Source organism: Panthera onca, chromosome A1 (genome assembly GCF_046562875.1).
Source record: "Panthera onca isolate mPanOnc1 chromosome A1, mPanOnc1 haplotype 2, whole genome shotgun sequence".
NCBI classification, from domain to species: domain Eukaryota; kingdom Metazoa; phylum Chordata; class Mammalia; order Carnivora; family Felidae; genus Panthera; species Panthera onca.
In genome coordinates, this window is record NC_138339.1 from 88027126 (window position 1) to 88050502 (window position 23377).

At 36.9% G+C, this 23377-nt stretch overlaps 1 protein-coding gene across 17 annotated transcripts in view; it reads left to right on the top strand.

Moving 5' to 3' along the window:
• MEF2C (myocyte enhancer factor 2C) overlaps positions 1–23377 on the top strand; it is a 151964-nt gene that overhangs the window by 73555 nt on the left and 55032 nt on the right. For all 17 annotated transcript variants that reach the window (XM_078448237.2, XM_078448241.2, XM_060635397.3 and 14 more), the window contains one exon: positions 1883–2086. In XM_078448237.2, the coding sequence (XP_078304363.1) occupies positions 1883–2086 (204 nt within the window). The remainder of the gene's footprint in view (positions 1–1882; positions 2087–23377) is intronic.

The window sequence follows — 23377 nt, forward strand, 5'->3', positions numbered from 1 at the left end:
ATTCAAAGTTCACTCTGAGGTCTCTAGTTTGGGTGATTGAGTTTATTGTGAGATGGCCAGTCCAAAACGGGGAGCAGATTCGAGGATGAAGATAATGTGCTTAAGCTTTGGAGGTTTTAGAGATTACTGTGACGTTCAGATAGACATAGGACTGGAGGAGATCCACTGGGTGTTTGCAGATGGAAAAAAAAAAAAAGGAGGATTGGGAATCTAAATTTGGGAAGTACGCACAAATAGGTATTAGATAGAACTGAGCTGGCCTCTGCAAGATGGGTTGGATTAGAAAGCAAGAAAAAAACTTAAATAGTCCCTTTAAAAATCAGCTGAATTAGGTACACCTGGGTGAGTCAATTCAGTGTTTGAATCTCCATCTTAGCTCAGGCCTTGATCTCAGGGCCATGAGTTCCAGCACTATGTTGGGCTCCACGCTAAGCATGGAGCATACATAAATGCATACATACATCAATGCATACAAGAAAAATAAATAAAAATAAGCTAAGTTGATTTAGTCAGCATTTCCTGGAGCATATGCCTCAAAAACCTAGCTTTAAAAAATGATAATAAGTGCCCCTGTAAATAAATAAATAAATAAATAAATAAATAAGCAGAGAAACAAACATTCTGTCAGCAATAGGTTTGGGCAGCAGATTAAATAGTTTAAAAGACATTTTCAGCCTTTAATTTTTCAGTGTGCTTCATTTCCCAAATGCATTGGGCCGCTAAACGTTTTGTCTTATGGGGTATCTTATGGGGTATTTTGTAGAAATGATACTCCACAGAAGACTTGCTGGGAAATGCTGGACCATATAAAGTCTTACAGTGAAGAATGTCCATGGTTTTTGGTGGGCGGACTGGAGTGTAATCAAGAGAGGAATGAAATTGGGAATACTGAAATTTTTATTTACGTTTGGTAGCCCTGCCAGGTAGGAAATAATTCGAAGTCAGAGAAAGGGAGCTGTTGCAGAGGGCACATCAGGAGAGAAAGGCAGTGTAAAGAGTGGGGTTTTGAAGACTGGGGATGAATTGAGGAGGGAATGATTTCAGACAGGGAGATCATCTAGGACAGGAAACCGATAAGGACAGGAATGATAGAGCCGCCTGGGAAATAGACAAGAAAGTGTGAACCTGAGAAACATTTCAAGGGAAGGAATTGTGGGACTTGGTAATAGATTAGATTAAAAGAAGAAAAAGGCAAAGATAACAATACAGTTTCTGGCCTGAGAGAGGAAGAAAGATACACAAAAGATTGAAAACAGACCCCTAACAGTATTATGGCTAACATACTTCCCAACTTTCTGCTGTAGTTCTAGAAAACAGAATACAATACTGTCTGAAAGCATAGTCCTATCCCTTTGAATGTTTTCAATTAAATGGCAAGAAACTAAACAATTTTAAGAATTTTTGAACACACACACACAAAGACTTTCTCAACACACATCTAAAATGCTATGTTCAGTCTTTAAGTGGTCAAAAATAACCTCCAGACTTATAATTGGGAATGATGTTAACCATGCTGAAATTAATTTTCTTAAATCTTAAATTGCTCCAAAAAACATGAACAGTTCTCTGGTCACTTTCATTAAAATCCCCTACATTAAATCTGGCATTTACAGTTTCACATTCAGCAACAAGCTAGAAATCACACTTTTCAAATTCTAAGCAGAAATTAGTTTTAGATTTATTTGCTTTCTTTCCAAATGTGTTAGTGCCCAAGGGCTCTGACAATGACACACTTTGTTTCACAAAGGAAAAGAAGACTGTTAAAAAAAAAAAAAAAAGAAAGAAAGAAAAGAAACAAAAAAAAAAAAAACCTATGTGTTTTCTTTTCCAAAAAAAAAAAAAAAAAAAAAAAAAAATTCCCTGCCTGCTTTCTATTTTCCAGGTGACATTTACAAAGAGGAAATTTGGGTTGATGAAGAAGGCGTACGAGCTGAGCGTGCTCTGTGACTGTGAGATCGCGCTGATCATCTTCAACAGCACCAACAAGCTGTTCCAGTATGCCAGCACCGACATGGACAAGGTGCTGCTCAAGTACACGGAGTACAACGAGCCGCACGAGAGCCGGACAAACTCTGACATCGTGGAGGTGAGAGCGCATGCGTGGTTGACGAACCAATAATAATGGCGGAGCCGCGTGGTCCTTGAACCTCGCGCGCACACCCCTTCCTTTTCCTAAGTTGTTTGTATCTCCACAGATGTCCCCGTGGTTATCATCCCAACATTACCCCACCCTTTCTATCCCCACAAAACGGAAGTTAGAATGACAGGTGATAGGGACAATGTAAACCTGCTCCCTTCTAGAAATCAGGCACCAGTGTCAGTGTATTGACCTCATCCTCCATAAGTCATCATTGCCCACGGCCGTGTGGGGACAAAGAAATTGTCCTGTCCCAGACTTGGGAACTGTGGCCAACAGAGGGCTTTAGAATACTTTTGATAATTTCTTTCAGATATAGACTAGTTTTACAACACAGTCCAAAGAAAAAAGTGATCTCACCCCAGCCTTACACTTCAATTTTTAACTTTGTCTCTTCTTTCTAATTCATTCTTCCTAATGCATTCTTACTGCAAAAGTAAAGACAGTTATTATGCTAGAAATGTTTTCCCCCAATTATATGATTTAGTGTAGCATTGTTCATGTACAGGGAATCAGAAATCTGATGAAATGAATTTCTAAATGTTAGCATGGTGTTTTAGCAAAGTCAGATTTAAAACGTTTTATTGTGCCAAAAGTAAATAAGCATCACATTAAAACTCAAAAATGTTGTTTATGTTTTTGATTCATTAGCATAAGTAGCATTGCCATACAGTTTTAAACACTTCTTGCTTGAATCCTATTTAAATCGCCTTAGAGTACCCTTCATAAGCACTGAATACTAAACCAAAAAGGACGTATAATGAAGACTGTCCCCATCTGTCTGTTTTTCTCACCTGTCTCCCCATGGTTTCTTAGACTGTGATTGCTTTTCCAGAATTAAGAGAAAATTAATAAGTGTTACAAAAGTATGTATTCAGAGTCAGTTTGCCAGAGGACAAGTTATTCTTGCCATTACTTGGACCGTTTTATATTATAAAAAAAAAATCTAGCACTAATCTTGACCAAATTAATCAACCTCTCACTTCCATCTTCTCTTTACCTGTTATAATTCCTGAAACTGATTCTTGTTTCTTTGCCTTTATTGGGAGTTTTTTAAAAGTGTTGAGCTCATCAATTTTTTTAGTGTTTTGCCTAATAGGTTAAGCAAATAATTTCAGAGAAGCAAAAGTGAATAAGTAGACTTCATGTGGTATATGTTTAAAATACTTGCACATTTGCTTTACTGAACATCACTTTGGTTTCTCATTGACATGATTTTAATTGTGTGCTTGCCTTGATTCTGAAATTTAAGGTTATTTATAAAACTTACCTACTGTTATTTCGGATAGTATTTTATCCATGTGTACATGTAACTGTGAAAATACATAAACAAACATTAATATGGACAGAACTAGTTGACTGTCAAATCTCATAGGTGCTTTGTATGTGTGTGTGCATGTGTGTTCACACACACTTAACATAAGTCCCAAACACAAAACAACTCTATACTCAAGACTCATCTCATTACCAAAACCATCACAACAGACATTTCAGGGTAACACAGAGTTGAGTTGGAATTTGTCGAGATCTAAACTGCTCCAGTCCTTAACATGCTGTGAAATGCAGTAGAAATATAGTAAAGTAGTTGAAAATTTTGTTGACTTTTAAAATTTGCTTTCTTAAGGGAGTTTAAAAATCTAAAAAATTCATCTTCTGAGAGCATTAGTCAGGACGATTTGATGGTGACTGAGAACTTCACATTCTTGAGACTTTCATATTCTTGGACAGATGGGTATCTGAGCCAGACTTTTTTTTAATGTTTATTTATTTTTGAGAAAGATAGAGAGACACAGCACGAGAAGGGGAGAGAGTCTAGGACAATAGAGAGAGAGGGAGACACGGACTCTGAAGCAGGCTCCAGACTGAGCTATCAGCACAGAACCTGTCACGGAACTTGAACTCGTGAACTGCAAAATCATGATCTGAGCAGAAGTCAGATGCCTAACTGACTGAGCCACCCAGGCGCCCCATGAGCCAGAGATCGTTAAAGGCCATGAGCAGTGCACTGGGTTGGAAGTCAGAGGGCTTGCATTTGAATGCTTGTCATGCACAATCTTGCTATGTGACAAGTTAGCTATTTCTCTAAAGTTTTCTCATCTTAAAAATGAAGGCATTGAATTTCAAAGTCCTTTGTAGCACAGTTCTTTTAAAAGCAATACTTTTAGGGGCACATGGGTGGCTCAGTCCATTAAGCATTCGACTCTTGATTTTGGCTCGGGTCATGATCTCACAGTTCAGGAGCTGTAGCCCCATATTGGGCTCCATGCTGATGGCACAGAGCCTGCTTGGGATTCTCACTCTCCCTCCCCCTCTACTCCTCCCCCCCCCCACCTCAAAAATAAATAAACTTAAAAAAGAAAGCAATACTTTTAAAAGAGAGTGAAGCAGCAGCTCCATTATCTTGCATTTAATATCAGTAAATTAAAGCTCTGAATCTCTCGAAAAGGCATTCTGGGGCTCCTAGACCAAAACTAGGGAAGGCTTGATTCTTTGAATGAAGAGAATATAAGTCAGTCCTGCTCAACTACCTGAATCACACATTCTTCACCTGTTTGGCTTTTCCAGTTTAGTAATAACAGATAATGGAAGAAGAAGTAAAGTGGGATCCCTAAGCTTGATAAAATTGACATTACCCCCAGATAGAATATTTTTGAAAGTGTAGCTCATTGAAATCACTATGCTTGAAATACTTGGTGGAGAAGAAGGAATCTGGATGGAGAGCTGCATTTATAACTGGTTTCACAAGTAATTCTTATACGCACTAAGTTTGAAAACCTCTGCAGCACTAAGACATAAATTGTGTTGGAAGTTAAGAACCTGGGATACATCAGGGACTTGAGGAATCCATTCTAAGAATGAATCTAACACAAAGTTGGGAGTTAAGGTAGTTTACTACTTCTGGGTAAAATTTTAAATCCTATTTATTTTAATTTAATGGAATACATTTAACTGAGTAAGTTTAATGAGGAGCATAATATGTTTCATGAAGGGTCATTAGTTTTATATTTCCCATTTGGACTATTACCTCTCTCCCTTAACCCTCCAAAAACGGTTTACTCACAAGAAAAAAAGATTGGCACTGAGAGAGAAATAATATGATTCCCAGCATTTAGACCAAAATATAAATTTGAGGCCATACCAGAGTAGTGTTACAGGGTCATAGGAAATTGTGCAGTGCGTGGGTGCTGTAAAAGATTCCTTCTTTTAGCAAAAAAGCTCTGTGTAATTATCATGTCTTTGCTTGATAATTAGCCCTACAGTTACAATGGCACAAAGACTTACAAAGACTTAATAGACAGACTGAGATAGGTTTTTTTAATTGTTATATTATAATGCAGCTTGAATATCTGTTTAGATACAATATATAAATATGCCAGATTTAGTAAATGTGTTAAATTTTTAATCCATTGGTTTAAAACAACAAAACCAGTTACTGTATTAAAAGTGCTTCCTTTGAAGAAAGTGCGTTTTATTTAACTATGTGACAAGTATACTGGACATTTACTCAAAATAGTAGTTTATGAGGTCATTGAAATTCAGCAGGGATTCTGATGATATTAAAGAACTGTCCGTTTCATCTCTTCCAACTGTCTTAGCTCCTCCACTTCTGGTTCTCTTAGCTGCTTTCCTCCCCTCCCAGTTGATGTTGGGCTCTATTCCTGGAAGAAGATGTGGTGTTGAGCACTTCAAGATGACCTGAAGAATTCAAGTCCCACAGGACATGCTTACAGGCTGTCTTTCTGTTAGCAATAATTTAGCACATGTCAGCTTACAGTCAGCACTGTACAAGGGATTCTGAAACAGCAGAAGACAGGCATTCTTGTTAAGGATGTAGAACATATAGAAAAATCAGTGTGGGAACAGTTGGAGGGCAGGGGAATAATAACCTCATTAACGTAATACAAGCTACTGAAAGGAAAACATAAGCTAAACAGTTTAACAAAACTCATTCAAACAGGTCAGTGATCACCAGACCATTTCAGGTGGCCTTTGGAGTGACGGAAGTCCCAGACAGGTTACCTCCGTATCCAACACATGTTTTCTAACCACAAAACCCATATGAGAGTGTCACTTAGCACCTGGCCAGGAGGGAATGTGTCACCCTTCAGCGATTCAGTGATTCTCTTGAGCTGCTCATCCAGTCTGGGACAATAGTCAAGTGACTAAGTGTGGAAGGGGAATGGAACATGGCGTCCTCTGCTGCTCCCTAGGAAATCAAAAAGGTGGACCTAACTCCCGCAGAAGAAATATTTGATTCACAACTGACTCAGTGGAGCATTACTGGTTTGTTTTTTAGATGTACAAATGGGCAAGATAGTGTGTGTGTGTGTGTGTGTGTGTGTGTGCGTGTGTGCACGTGTGTGTGTGTGCGTGTGTAAGAGAGAGAAAGAGAGTAAAGTTAGAGATAATATTTACATAAAATTTTATTTTCTGTTATCTGAATCTTGTTTGGATTTAAAGACTTCTAAGAACAGTTGTTTCACAAAAATGTTTCCTTTAGCAGTAGTAATTAAGGGCTGAATTAGGACTGGAAAGATGTTAATAGGTTATAAACTTTATTGTTTCGCAGTGCTCCTGGAGGTTATCAATAAACTAACTACCTTTACATAGTATGGTAGAACTTCATGAGTGTAATTTTTGTTGAAAAACAAATGCAGCAAATGGAAGAAATGGACTTTTTACAAACTGTATGATCAAATTCGGGAATAGACATAAAATATGAAAATATGTTTATTTTACCTGAGCTTTCATGATGTCTAATTAAATAGGTTCCAATTTTTATTATAAAATATAGATATATGAAGTTATTTTTATGCATACCTGTAGGTATCTATTATACAGGCGTACTTTTTCCTTTTTATTATTTTTTTTTAATTTTTTGCAATGAGGTAGCATGTGGCTCTTTCCATAGGCTTCTTTTTGTTTGTTTCAAGTCTTTATTTAAATTCCAGTTAGTTAAAAAATAAATACATAAATGAATTTAATTAGTTAATTAACATTCCAGTTAGTTAACGTATAGTGTAATATTAGTTTCAGGAATAGAATTTAGTGACTCACATATAACACCCAGTGCTCATCATAACAAGTATATTCCTTAATATACATCATAGGTACTTTTCATAAGAATAAAAGCACATTCTCTTATTTGTTTGGTCATTTGTTGTATTTTTATTTTTTCATGCATTCACTGATTAAAGATTGGTTGAATTTTTGTATGTGCTTTGGAATGCCCAGAGATACAAACATAAACCAGGCCCTCAAGGACTATTGGTTTTTAAGATTGCTCACAAGGCTATACATGTTCTGGCCCTGTTTATATGTTCCTCTCCAGCCAATCCCCTTTGCTGTTTCCCTCCCCCACCGCTGCCATCTAGTATTCGAGCCACCAAAACATGTTTATATTCCTCAGCTTTTCCAAACCTGATTTGTTTTGTCTTTAACACTCCTTACTAGGCCTTTTCTTGGCCTTTATTTATCCTTCATTCAGGTCAGGTCCCAATTTATACTTTTGGAAAGCTATCCTTGTGTTTTTTCTGTATTAGAGTTAGAATTGTATTTTCTCCATCAAAGCACCATGTTATCCAATTACCTGTTGCACACTGGGTTTTAAACTCCTGGAAGGAAGGGACTATGCATATGTTGTTTACCAGAACTATCCTATCTCTGTTGTTTACCTACAGAATATTTGGCCCTCAGAATATATTTGTAGAATAAATAAACAGGGGGAAACAATTATAACAGGATATGTACCAGTGATTATCATGCAGCATAATGTTACTCACTTAAAGTATTAAAAAATGTTTTTATAGCTCCAATGAAACAGTCCATTAAAATTTGGTTAATTTTCTCAAAGCACAATCAAGAAACTAAAATAATCCAAATCTGTGTTAATACAGTAACCACTGGCCACATATGACTATTCACATTTTTTAATTTTTTTTTTTTTTTTTTTGAGAGAGAACACATGAGCAGGGAAGGGGCAGAGGAATAAAGAGAGAGAGAATCTCAAGCAGGCTCCATGCTGTCAGCACAGAGCCTGACATGGGGCTCAATCTCATGAACCGTGAGATCATGACCTGAGCTGAAATTAGGAGTCAGACACTTAACCAACTGAGTCCCCTCGGCCCCCCATGACTATTCACATTTAAATGAATTAAAATTAGGTGAGATGTCCAGTTCGCTCCCCCATTGGCACTAGCCACATTTCAAGGACTCAGTAGCCACATGCAACTAGTGACTGCTGAATGGGACACGGAAGATGTAAAATGCAGTGATCATCACGGAAAATTCCATGCAACAGCGCTGGTCTAGGTTGAAATGTGAAAAGGAGGCATTTAATCTAACTGTGTTCTCAAATTCACACCAAGATTAGTTTTTCAATATAAAATCTGAGGAGTGCATTTCAAAAGTAAAGAACCATGGAACCGTGGATTTTAGAATCCAGAGCATAAATGTTCACTATGAGAGACACCAATTGAGAACTAAACATTCAGCCTAAAACTAAAAACATATTTTACCCCTAAACCAATAACCACAGAGTCGATCAGTAAACTTACTACCTAGTCAGAAAGCACTTGCAAGTTGTCCAGACTGACAGAGAGCTAGGCAATGTGTGCTGGGGTTTTTTTGTTGTTTTTTTTTTTTTTTTTTAAGTGCAAAGCTTGTGAACGGAAAGGGGGTAGATATTTCTTGTTACTATTTTAAAATTACTTGAAGCAACACGAGCCAGTATTTAACTTTATAATTAGTAATTTCATTTCTTCAGAAAAGCAGGGTTTTTCTTTATGAAGGAGCTCAGAAAAATAATATTCTTGAAGTACATTAAAAATTCTTCTTAGGTTACTATAAAATATAATTAAAATAGTTCTTACTGTGATTAGCTCAGTAACTCTGCCCAGTCCTCTGTTAAACCAAGTATATAATTGCTTTTCAATAGATAATACTGAAAAATGAAGAAAGAATTAGTATATTCCAGACAGATTTAAACTTTCAGTGTTGAGGCTTCCAAGGAAAAGGGGGAAAAATGATTTTGCGAAAAAAAGGTTTAGTAAATTTCTGCTTAATTTTAATGTTCATTTTTGCTTACGTATCTTTAAAAGACTTCTACTAGTCCCTATAAATCACACTTACGTTTATTCCCCAAAGTCTAAAAGAAGAAATGGGCCTAAAAATGTATTCATATTTGTCATAACTACCACAGTGGATTTTTACATATCAAATTTGAAGATTCGTTTCTTTTTTAAAAATAATGCTCTTGCTTAATTTACATGTATTTTGTAAACATGAAAAGATGCTTCACATCTCATTTATTGAACAGATCATTGTTGAGCAAATAAAGTGCATGTTAGAGCACTAAAGTTATATGCACAAGGCAATAAAATGGAATTTCCTCTCACCTGTTACTACACAGCTCTAATGGCTTATAGGCAGTAGTACTAACACAGAGTCGACAGAAAATTATTTAATAATAGTAGAAAAGACAAGAGGTTTCAAAATACAGCCTTTTTCTCACTGATGTAACCATTTTGTCATTATTAATTACCACCACTTTATCATCATCATTTTGCATGATCGTTCTTGACCTAGTAGAAACCAGTCTTCATTTTTTGTTTTTTCTCCCCAGTATATGAAAGGGAAAGGGGGAAAATATTTAGCCTGGATCATTATAGTCACTTTTTAATGATATTTACAGATTTCATGGCATATGGAACTTGGTGGTGGACAGCATATTTGAACCATTTGATAGCCGTTGATAACAACTCAGTAAAAGTAGTATTGTTTGGCTTTAAACAAAATTTTTTTTAACGTTTATTTATTTTTGGGACAGAGAGAGACAGAGCATGAACGGGGGAGGGGCAGAGAGAGAGGGAGACACAGAATCGGAAGCAGGCTCCAGGCTCTGAGCCATCAGCCCAGAGCCCAACGCGGGGCTCAAACTCACGAACTGTGAGATCGTGACCTGAGCCGAAGTTGGACACTCAACCGACTGAGCCACCCAGGCGCCCCTGTTTGGCTTTAAAGTATCTGGCTTTAAAGTATCAAATTAGATACCAAAGAGTAGAACATCTTTACATCCTCAGGAATGGTTACTGAATAGCACTGTGGAATATTCAAAAGTGAAGTTTTAGGAACAATTCCAGAGTCCTACCTAGAGTAGAATAAAAGATGATAAATCTTTTAATCAAGTGATATTTATTATTTCACTTACCTCACTGAATTTTTAAAAAGTTATTATAAATCTGTTTCTCTTCCCTGAAAGACATAATGATGTTTTATCTACAGCTCTAACTCCAACTGCCATCTCAATGAATGGGACATTGTAGACATTCAATAAATATTACATATATATATATATATATATATATATATATATATACACACACACACACACATATTTATGCATGTATGCTTATGTGTATATACATGCATAAATTAAAAGAACTTATCATTATAGTATAAATAAAATTAAACCTTGTCAAGTTTTCTTTGTTGAAGTCAGATATGTTCTAATAATAATAAAGGTGAGAATCTTTCAAGTGAACTGAGATGAATAAAGTTGTTGCTGTGTAAGAAACAAATAGGCACAGCAGACCACATAGAAATATTACCTGTAGTAATGGTGGAAAGTAAAAAACCAATATATGTTGATTTCCTAGGGAAGAGAGAAGCAACCTGTTGGTACTTTGGCCAGGATGTGACAAGAGGGATCAGTGGGTCTCAAACTTCATCATTTCTGTCCTGTGAATTCTCTTTGGGCAATTGAACCAGGTTTCAGATTCTAGTCCAGTCTGAGTCACTGGGGCTCTTGCTGAGAGGCTGATTGGGACTCACTGGTATGGGGCAGAGCCCAAGACTACGTTTCCGACCAGTTCCCAGGTGCTGCTGATGCTGCTAGTTTGTGGACTGAACTTTGAGTAGCAAAGACTCAGACTTCCCTTTCCAAACATCTGTTTTCCCCAGCATGGAGTATGAAAGTACATTTTTTAAAAATGTTTATTTATTTATTTGTTTATTGAGAGAGAGAGAGAGAGAGAGAGAGAGAGAGAGAGAGAATCCCAAGCAGGCTCCAAGCTCAGTGCAGAGCCTGATGCGGGGCTTGGTCTCATGACCATGAAATCATGACCTGAGCTGAAGTCAAGTGTCAGATGCTTAGCCAACTGAGCCATCCAGGCACCCCAGAAGTATATTTTTAAACACTTATTCTTTATAGCTTAACTGAGGTCTAGAATCATACCATAAAATAGATTTTTTAAAAGTAATATTTGGTAAAACTAACTCTTGAAAGCAAGTGTGTTAGGTTTCCAGAAGCATGATGTAAAAGGCCTGTGACTACTCAGTAAGGTGAGTGACCCTGTCTGTGGTGAACACTGCATCTCCTGACCTGGTCTCTGCCCTTGTGAGTGCCTGTCAGTTGGCAGTGGCTGCCTGTAGCACGTGTTGAGGAAGATTCTGAGCCTGAAAGTGGACTCGGCAGGCACGTGTGATGTGATTGAGTAGGCACGTGTGCCAGGGTGCACAGAGAAGTGGAAGCTCTGTGCTTTCCTCCTTTATCTTCCTGGTCAAATAATCCATAGGACATTCTGGGAGAAGACTCCAGACTTGATCACTAAAAGGACTGGAATTAGGCAAGTGCTGCGTATGTGTACAACAGATTGGGTGGGTAGATTATATTACTGGAAATATATCTCATTTTACTAATAGCTACTTTGCATATTATCCAGTCATGTCTCAATGGCATTTAGCGTATTCTCTGTTACCCTGAAATTCAGCCACCCAATGGAAGTTTCTGAATAAGGGGAAAAAAATTTCCTGTCAATTATTTCTAAAGGTCATAAAGTTAATGACTAGCTGGGAGGTTAATTAGATTCTCAAAGCCTCTTCATATCAATTAAATCTCTTATCTTTATGTTTTAGTAAATAAACTCGATAACTATTTAGAGCTACTGTTTTAAGATAAGAAACACTGTAAACAGTAAACTGTACAGCTGGTATTTGGGGTTTTTTCCTCACATCTAAGAAAGCATGGTTACAAAATAAACTAATACATGAATTAATGGTAGAATCTCTTATTCTAGAATTTCTGAATTAAATAATTTATTTTTCAAAATTACATGCAAATGACTCCTTAATCATAAACAAATACCATCTCTATGACCTTGAGAAAACTGTTTCAGAGACGAAAAACTAAGGTCAGAGTTACCCTGAAAATGAGCTACTAGTAAAAAATCAACTGCACTCTCAGTGGTTCCAAACACCAAACTCCTTTCAAAGTTACTGTACACATTTATAAATAAGTGATATATTTAGTGCCTATAGCCTAACAATTACAAACTCAATCACTTCTGTCATGTAAATTCTCTTTGGATAATAGAAGCAGATTTCAGAATGAAATGATATTGATGTGCATTAATCAGTAAGGTAGCCACTAGCTCTACGTGACTATTTAAATTTAAGTTAAATAAAATAAAATTGAAATGAGCTCTTAGTCTCACTAGCCACAAGCAAGTACTTGATAGCCACATGTGACTCGTGAATTCCGTATTGGTGGGACCACTAGAGAAATACCCATCACCCTAGAAAAGTTCTCTTGGGCAGCACTGATGTAGGAAGTGAAACTGGTGAATCCAGTGCTCTTGTTCATGAAGTAACTAGCAGGACGGTTGATGGATACACCTAATAAAGGGCTTGTCAACTGGAGGGGATGCAGGCGGCCATTTCATCTTTTGCTCCTGAGCATCTACTCCATGCTCATGGAGTGTCAGGGTCTGGGTCAGGGCACAGAAACCAAAGCGGGAAAGCTGAGCCACTCAGTCAGTGTTTCCTCCCAGGAGTAGACTATTTGTTAAAATAAATGTGACTTGGTGGAGTGAAGGGAGAGGATAGGGGGAACACTAAGGCTTGAATTGCCCCAAGGAAGAAGAGAAAATGGAGGAAGGGATAGGAAAGAAGAGTCATAGGGAAGCAGAAACAAGGTAGGTCAATTCTGGACGTTCCCACGAGGAAGGAAAGAGCACACGTGCACACAATTTCTGATTTTTCCTCATTGGAAATGTGAGAATTCTGTCTTCATCCAGGGTTCATGACTGGGATCTCCTTAAATTTAGTGGTTCTGAATTAATTTTGGGGGGGAGGGGGCGGGGAGCAAAGCTGCAGAGTGATTTTCCCAAAGAATGTTGTTGAAGCATTATCATGAGAGTTTACCTTTAAATTTTTACATTTAGGAAATAGAACTTCAAAAGCCCCACAGATTTGGAGAGAAATTAAGTTCTAGTTATAGCAACATCACACACTAGCTCTCTAACCTGGGGCAAGTTATTTAACCATCTTGTCTTCAGGTTCCTGCTCTGAGTCAGATATTGTCCACCCTGACCCAGCCTTCCTCACAGGCTGTTGTGATGATTACAGGCTATAAAAGATGTCAGAGTCTATTGTAAACTGTTAAGTCATATAAGATGTTTTCATTTTCAACATCAAGGGGAAAGTTTAAGTAATAAAAGTTGTTTAACAAAAGAGAGAGAAGAAGCAAATTCTTAATTTGGAAATAAATCTATAACATTTTATATTAATAAGTATATCAAGTATACTTTTCTTATATAAATAATGATAGTATTTTATATAAATTAAGATCTGAAAAAGCCACTGAGTTTTCTTTTCCCCAAGCATTTGTGAAATATTCTCTTTGTGCAAGATGAGTAGGACAATGATGATGTGTCCACCACTCTCCAGGGCTGATAGTCCAATGTAAATGAAACATACACAGGACTTGTTGTTTCATTCCGCAGATATTGATGAACATGAAGACCATGTGCCAAACATTGTGCTAGTTATTGGTGACACATCTGTGACAGTCCTACCCAATGGTCCAAACCATAAGACTTAGAGTACAGTGGGATATCTGAGGCAAAAGAAAATAATTGCAACTGAGAGCACCTGAAAACATCTCATAGTGGTTATAGATGAAAGCATGACTTTGAATGATAAGTAACAAAGTTGATAGGCTAAGCCAATCTGCAAGTCATTTATTCCCATTTAAAATAAAAGCAAGACTAATAAAGGTAGTGGTGTATAGACATATAAACACATAGATACATAGATTATACACACACACATATACACACACATTTATGTGTATATGTATATTATGTAGCAGCCTTGATTCTGGTTTCTGGTTGGCATTGGATTTTTTAATATATGGTTTCTCTGTAAACATGTGGTTATAATTTTTAGAGAAAGTCTAGAAAATACAAATGTTAGAAAAATGCACTGAATATAATTGCCTTTAAGTTTGATAAAAGGTTCTCTGGTGCTAAGAATGGAAACCTCAGGTTTACATCCCACCTCCCTGGTATAACTTTACAATGAGGTTTCCCCTCATCTCTCTGAATTCTAAAACATGATACAGCTGGCTGAGAGGCTGGAAAATTGTTACATGCCTGTGTTACATTCTTATAACCTAATTGTTCTACAACTTTTCTGCAGTTTAATCATTGGAGAATGTTCTTTGTTTTTGTAGTCACTGTTTCACATAGTAACAGCTTGTTGTATTTTGGTCTGTTTGCCAGAGGGTAGGTTTATTTTTAAAACCCTGAACTCTGAATTTTTCTTTATTTTTCCAAGATTGAAAGCAGCTGAAATGCCTGGAGTTACAGGTTGAAGGCTGCTTTACAATATGTGAAGGGAAGCTTCTTTCCCTCCTCCCTTTGTGTGTGTGTGTGTGTGTGTGTGTGTGTGTGTGTGTGTTTAAATTTTTTCCTAACAAATGTCTTCTAACTGGTAGTTGTCTAAAAATAGAACACTGCCTAACTAAAAATAGCCTGGCTCTCAGTCGTGCCAAGGAAAATGGAGAGGAATAGGCGTGGAATAGAAGGCTGAGTAATCCAGTTCTATTCATTCAGAGAAACCTTTGAGAATGCGGGCGATGATAAAGTGCCCTCAAAAAACCACAGGCTTGACTCTCTCTTCAGACTTCTAGGTGCCAATAAACATTCTAGCCCCGGGATACATTTTTTTCTCATAGGTTGTAAACATTTTCTGAAAGACAAGGCTTTGTTTCACAGGACCTGACAAACTGCCATAGCTAACTAACTTTCCTAAAGTCTTAAAAATTCATAATTGTAAGATATATTTTAAAAGAGCATCTTAAATGAAAGTATTGTAAAATAATGTACATCATGTAATAATTAGGAGAAAACTGTTACAATAAAAACTGCGTACTGCTTGCAGTTAAACTCAGAACTTTAAAGTTTTGCAGAAAGTTATTCCTGTGACTCACTGTAGCTAAAGAGAACAGCTGACTTAGTTTAACTCCATTAGATACAAAATTCTCTTAAGTGTATATCCCCTTGGTGTGCCAGTATTTAGTCTCTTTCCCACAATTATAATTTTCACTCAGGCAGATTTTCTGTTTTAATTTTTTAATTGGAGTAGAAACTACTTTGAAAAATAACATTTCAAGAGTAGGATGGCTTGAAGTTTAGAGAAATGGAATTTTGAGTAAGTCACGAAAAAAAAGACCAGTTTCACAATAGTAACTCCTTTTTTTTTTTTTTCAATTTTGTTTTGCTTAAGTAATCTGAATAATCAGGTCAAACATAGCAACAGGGTGTGGAAATGTCAGCGCAGTTCACGGGGTTATACGGGACTGAGCATTGTTATGTTCAGTTCCTGTAATGATGCTGGTGATAAGACTCTTGAGACAAAGGACTATAATTGATGGAAAGAGCCTTAAATCATTGCTAGAAGAATCAAGGTCCTTGTATCTGTGTACATCGACTCTTCTGGTCTCCTTCCGTCTTGTAAAGCATTTTGTCGTCTTGCATGGTGGCCCCCTACTGCTCTTTGTAATAGATGCAGACCACAAGTGATTCCTTCATGCAGCATACAGGGTGTAATTGTGTCTGTGTGGTGTATTAGTAATTACCAAGCTGAATTCCCATATTGTATCTTTACTGCAGGCATGGAAAAATAGGACATACAATCCTGCATAGACATTTTCAACCTAGATAGTGAACCACTTAGAGCTACATTCCAGGGACAAAGCCTTTTACATTCACACTTTTTGAACAAAATTTTCATTGTTGAGTCATTTGTGCTATGCAGGATAAATTCAGTTTTGGAAATAATTACCTCTGATATAGTCATTTATGATTCTTCAGCAAAACCTTTGTAATATGGAAAATATTTGCTATTTTTCATTGCTAAAAATCATTTTAATACTGCTAGATAAAATAGTGATATGAGATGTAATAATTATTATGCTAGACCACCTTGTACAAAGAATAGTGCATGGATCACTACATATAACAGATTATATAGCATTCATAAACATTACATAATTGTTTTAACAGCATTTTTAACATCAAATGGATATTTTCATACAATTCATTGATTTTGGCTCAAGCATTGTTAAACTTCAGAAAAAGCTGACAACGAATTTTTGTTACAGTAAACAGATATAAATTAATAATTAATTTCTTTTCTATAAAATTTGCATCCATCCTTTATGTATTATGTAGCTAATATTGATTTGACTACCTCCTAATCATTGGGGATTTGAAATGTTTACAGTATTATTTATCTATAATAGAAGCTAAAATAAGGCAAGCAGGTTGGTTTAAACAAGAGAAGGTATATTTTTTTTCAAATAAAATCAAATGCTTATAATGACAGCTAAAAACTATTAAATGCAATAACAGAGAAATGAATATGGCCATTTCATTAACAATAACAAATGACATTAGATTTATTTTGTGAATTTTTAATTAAAGCATGTAAGATTTTAATTCCATTTTTACCTTCAAATTCAAAAATGACCTGCCAATATGTATATTTTACAAATTTACTTCCACTTTTGTCTATGGATAGTTTTATTCTAGCAATAATTATTAGATTTCTAGGATGTACAGAACTTTATAATGATGCTAGAGGAAATAGAATTTTGAAAAATACCATCAGTGACATCACAAAACTTAACAGTCTAGGTAAGATAGAAAATATACACGTGCATCAAAAGGACAAAACAACATAAGAGGTACTGTAAGATATTTGAGGAATAGCATAGCATAGTTAGAACATCATTCTGGAGCAAGACTGCATGAGTTTTTATCCCATCTCCCCTGCTTATTGGTTGTATGTTTCCAGACAAGTTACTTAGGCTGTCTGTTTCTTACATCGTCATTTGTAAATGGGGTTAATAATAGCACCTAGTATCTAGTTATCATGAGAATTAAATTATCGAACATTTATAAAATGCTTGGAACAGGGTCTGGTGCATAGTAAGGTTGTTGGTGATGATGATGATGATGATGATGATGATGATGATGATGATGATACCCCGATACTTGTAATCAAATAATAACCTCTAGAAGGTAGAATTTAAAAAGTCAGGAGTGGGGCATCTGGGTGGCTCAGTCGGTTAAGTGCCTGACTCTTGGTTTCAGCTCAGGTCATCATCTTATGGTTTGTTTGTGAGGTTGAGCCCAATGGTGGGCTCTATGCTGACAGGATGGAGCCTGCTTGGGATTCTCTCTCTCCCTCTCTCACTCTCTGTCCCTTCCAGGATCATGTGCATGCTGTCTCTCTGTCTCTCTATCTCTGTCTCTGTCTCTCTCTTTCTCAAAATAAACTTTAAAAAATAGTAAAAAAAAAAAAACAAAAACAAAGTCAAGGGGCGGTGCCTGGGTGACTCAGTTAGTTCATAGTCCAACTGTTGATTCAGGCTCAGGCCATGATCTCACAGTTAGTGAGTTCAAGTGCCACATTGGGCTCCATGCTAACAGTGCAGAGCCTGCTTAGGATTCTCTCTCTCCTTTTCTTTCTGCCTCTCTCTCAAAAATAAATAAATAAACTTTATATAAAAAATAATACATATATTTTTTTTCAGGAGAGGTGAATGTTGAGTAGTCATTTTTAGTTTCATACAAATGAAGTTCAGAAATATGGATATAAATTGATGAACAGGATGTGGGCAAATCTTTCAAAAGACCAATTATGCAAAGATCGACAAGAAGAAATGAGCAAGGGCATGATATGAATAGAATATTCACATACAGAAGGAGCTTTAACAAAGATGGCAAGGTAAATGGAGAGAAGGGAGACAGACAAATCAAGTGCTTAAATGTTTGGTGTAGAATTAGATACAATACAATAGGTATGAGAAAGATACTTCATGGCCTCAAGCAGTAGAATAGCGAATGACAGTCAATTCTTGAGAAAAATTCTAGTGGAAAATATAACTCTCTAGATAGAAGCAATTTAGTTGTAAAAAGTGGAAATGCCAGGATATTTAATTTTTATAAGTAACATGTATATGTGTGCATGCTAAAAAGCCTAAAACCTTTCATTATATTTTTAAACTATGTATATCATTCTGTAAACATCTAGGATTATATTAAAAACAAGTTGTTTTTGGAATATTGTATACAGGGGCATCTGGATGGCTCAGTCAGTTAAGCACTCCACTTTTGACTTCGGCTCAGGTCATGATTTCACAGTTCATGAGATGGAGCCCCACATGGGGCTCTGCAGTGACAGGCAGAGCCTGCTTGGGTTTCTCTCTCTCTCCTTCTGTCTCTCTGCCCCTCCCCCTGCTCTCTCTCACTCTCTCTCTCTCTCTCTCTCTCTCACACACACACACACACTAAATAAACTTAAAAATGTTAAAAAAAAAAAAAAAAGAAATATGCATACAATTTCACTTTGCTCTGATAATATGCACATGCATTTTTCTGGCTAAGGACTATTTGTCATATATAGTGTGTTAAAGGAAGAAATTATGGAGACCTCTGGAGGTATATATAATAAACTATATAACATTCTCTAGATTAAATTGAAGAGGAAATCAAAATCTATAAATTTAGAAGTTCCTAATGAAGTCTGTGTGTTTTCAATGACCACATAAATGGTCAGGATTCTGGATACAGTACTTCAAATTATAAAATCTCCACTCTCACACTTTCAGGTTTATAATCTAAAAGTCCGGGCTTTTCACTGTAAGACAGTCTGGTATAAGAAAAGGGGCAGACAAGTGTTAGACTCTGCCAAGCCTGCTTTGTACAATCTTCATAAACTCCGTGCTTTGGGGCAAGTTTCTAAACCTCCACAAAATCTCAGCTTTCTAAGCAGTAAAATAGTGATAATAAATCTCACTTTTGGTCTTTTTGTAAGAATTAACTTACACCACGTACGTAACTTACACCACGTATGTATATATCCACTAGCACATGTTGGGCACATGTGCTCATAAACATGTTATTTCTCTGCTTCTCCTTCCTACAGGTGTAAATTTAGGCAAAATTTTCATTTTTTACTCTTTCTCACACACATACATACATACACACCTTGGACATTGAAATCTTTGGCGTGTTTTGTGATCACATTCAAACAAAATGTCACATTTTATAAATTGTTACATATATGTGTAACTGTATCTTGCGTAATGAGGTTATGAAATTCTTTAGAGGTAAAATTTTGACTATACAGATTTTAAAGCTACAGAAAAGGTAGAGAGAGGTAAAAATTTGTACTCTATTAAGTAAAGTCAAAACAGAATTGATAAAAATAGGTGGAACCCTGTCAGAGGAGCTTGCCCAAGTTCTGCTGGTGAACTCTGGTATATAGTTAGGATATAATTTATTCCCTGGTGTTCCCTTTGAACTACTATGTATCCAGGGAAGAGCCCAGTTAGACAATGAAAGGGAGGGCTTGGGAGAAAGAGGGAGGGGGGAGGGGGAAGTTGATTAAGATTTTAAAGCAGTGAAAGTAATTAGCAAAGCGAAGATAAGAGTGTCCCTACACTGCCAGTTCTTCTCTGATCAAAAACAAATAATTGATTTTATTAAAATACTAGCCAGCCAACAGTGTCTAGTATGATGATATTGTTAACAATAAAATATATCTATCTTACATTGCTTCTAACTTGTATCTTTGCCCTAGCTCCCTTCAGTATTTTGATGGCAGTAAGGATACATGCTCTTGGAAATGAGCCAAGCACATACTAACGCATTATACATTTGGCTTGGTTCCAAGTGAACAGGTGTTTTAAATATTCCAGTCACATACCCACTATGTATATTGCTACTGGGGAAAGGATATCATTTCTGAACCACTGATACTTGTTTGACTCTGTTCTGAACCACACCTATTTTACACTCTGAAGATGTAGCAAAGATGAACTGTGGTTTGAGAAAAGATGACCATCAGAGCCCTACTTTTACTGATAGTAAGTGCAACAAATTTATAGTTCTGAACTCTGCACCCAATGTCTGGCTATGGAGATCAAAGCACTTGCTGATCAACATTAGGAGGGAAACATTTTAGTGCTCTCCACAACTGAGTTCCTGCAAACATGAGAGATTTTATTCATATTAGAGAAAACATAATAAACTATATGATAGAAATTGTGTGTTATATTATGATGAGGGGAAGAAATTTCTTTTCCTGTAGAAGCCAGGATTCAGTTTGCAGACATACCGCAATAAAACAACCTGACTTTTCTGGGGTCTAAATTACAAAACTGAAATATTTCCTTATGGAGAAAAAAGATAAAAATAGCTATGCAGAAACATATCTACCCAGAAATAATTCTGAAGATCCTTTCAAAATTAGCTTCATGCTGTGCACGTGCCTGCGCGCGCGCGCACACACACACACACACACACACACACACACACACACACAGATATGTACACATACAGATGTAGTTAATGTGAGATTGGCAGTTTCCAGAGATGAACTCAGATATATAACATCCGTCTCACTCTGAACAAGTTCCTGTGTCCAATCAACAAAACTTTCATTGCTTTCTGTCCCTTTGGCTTCAGCAATAAAATAATTCAAGAAGGTGGAGGCGGGGGTTGCCGGTGGAGGGATTCTAACTTCTCCCAGCCACCTGCTTTAACTTCATATTTCATCTCGATATAGATTGGATTCCTCTGGCCATTAGTCAACAGTATGCATTACCTCATGGAAACAGACTTTGAACTATATTTTGCTTCCTCTTTTAATGGTACTGTTTCCCCTCATCTTTTAACCATGGTCTTTAAAAAGAAGTGGGATTCTATTCAGAATGATGGTGATGGCTGTTTGGGGCATTTTAAAACTATTAGGCGGTTAATGTGTGGTTCATATTATTTATTCAACAGAAAATTGACTTTAAACCCATGTAAAAAGCCAAGTATCATAACTGTAAACTTCTTTTAAATGTTATACAACTTTGTTTAATTTCCATTTTCAAAAACTTCAGTTTCCCATCTGAGAGATTCATGTATTGGCCAGGCTGGGGAAGCCTCCAGAGAAAACAGGGCAACTCAGCCACTGCGGAAGCCGCGTCGGTGACTGTGGGTGGCATTTCTCTGCTGAGTCACGTTTGTGCCAGGCCTTCCCTTGGTTTTTACCAATAGTGCGGATTTTCTGACAAGATGCAAAAACCCAAGTCTTGTGGTTCTTGAAGCTCTCCTACAGTTCTCCCCTGTTCCTTGGGACTCGGGAAATTTTCCCTTTAGAAGATTCCCATCCTTCTGTGTCTTCCTTGTAGCTGTTGAAAACCTTGGGAACTTTTGCAGTCATTTCCTTCACCTCTCCTCCCTTCTGGCCTGTAAAGTAATACAGTATTATCAATCTCATTTTGAAAACAAAAGAAAGGGAAGAGATTCTGTACCCATGTTTTAAAAGTGGAAATTTTATAGTTCATACATGATTTCTCCATGATCCCACAGTATCAGCCAAAAAGAAACAATAGTTTCTCCATCAAAGTGTATGTTTCTTCTCTTTTTCCCACACCTACCCCCCACAACCCCAGAAAAATGTTACCAGCATTGGTATCCCTTATCTGCCAAAACAAATTGAAGAGCTGAGCAGTTAGCTTGTGAATCTGAAGAATATAGGCACTGAACAATAGAAAGCAAATGTTTTCTATTAATAGAGAGTTAAAATTCTTGCTAGTATTATTTTAATAATTGTGACAAACATACACTTCATTTTACCCAGATATACAAAATGTTATTGCAGAGGACTTCCTTCCTAGTCCTAAAAACGTAGGAGTGGAAAAACTTAAGCAGCCTTTCTTTTCAACAACCTACACCTCATTTTAACTCCATAGCTACCAACTAAATATTGAAGAGACCTTCCCCTCTCTTCAGTGGATATTACAATAACACAATAGGAAAAACATTTTAGATAAAATTATTCATCAGAGGGGCACCTGGGTGGCTCAGTTGGTTAAGCGTCCAAATTCAACTCAGGTCATGACCTCGCAGTTCGTGAGTTAGAGCCCTGTGTCGGGCTCCGTGCTGACAGCTCGGAGCCTGGAGTCTGCTTCAGATTCTCTCTCTCTCTCTCTCTCTCTCTCTCTCTCTCTCTCTCTCTCTGCCTCTCTCTGCCTCTCTCTGCCCCTCCCCTGCTTGTGCTCTCTGTCTCTCAAAAACAGGTAAACATTCAAAATAAAATTATTCATCAGAAGGTGAATTGTATTGCAAATATATCCCTTCATGAAAAAAATAAGATTTGTCAAACATTTCACCAATTTCAGCTGGGAGTAAGTACTCAAAGAAAACATTGGCTGGATTTAGGCAATCTTTATAATTGGACGACTTGCAGAGGGAGAATAGTGAAACAGCTGTGACAGGGTAAACCCTGGAGCTCCTATGTAGTTTATTAACTTGGTTCTACCACTTACTATAACTTTGTAAACCTCCGCAAGTGCTTGGACCGACCACCTTGCACCCCCTTTTCTTCATCTGTAGAATGGCAATCATGGGGAAGAGTAGTTATGAGGGCTTTAAAAAAAATCCATGCAAAGCTGCAGACTCAGTTCCTGGCACATAGGAACTGCTCGATTAATGGGAGGTGTTACTGCTGAGGAACAGATTCAGTTAAGGGGAAAATTAATATTTTGATAGTGCGGGAAGACTGGTTTAATTTCCTTTTCATGCCATAGAAGAGGAAATGTTGTTTTTATAATTACCTAATGAATAATATGGAAGAAATTATTGTGCAAATGAAAAATCTAAGTTTGCCACTGAGCTAACAAAATCACTGGGAATTCATAAGGTATGGAAATTGAAATACCAAACTTAAAAGTCAGGTTGCAGTACATTTTCAGTGATAATGCCTGAAATTATTAAAGCCCTCATGACTACCAAAGCCGATAGCTAACACCACGGGGACCAGGAAGCCAAGGCCACAGAGCCTCCCCAGAGAAGGCTGTGTAGGGCTGGAGGACAGAGCAGTCTGTGGGACTGG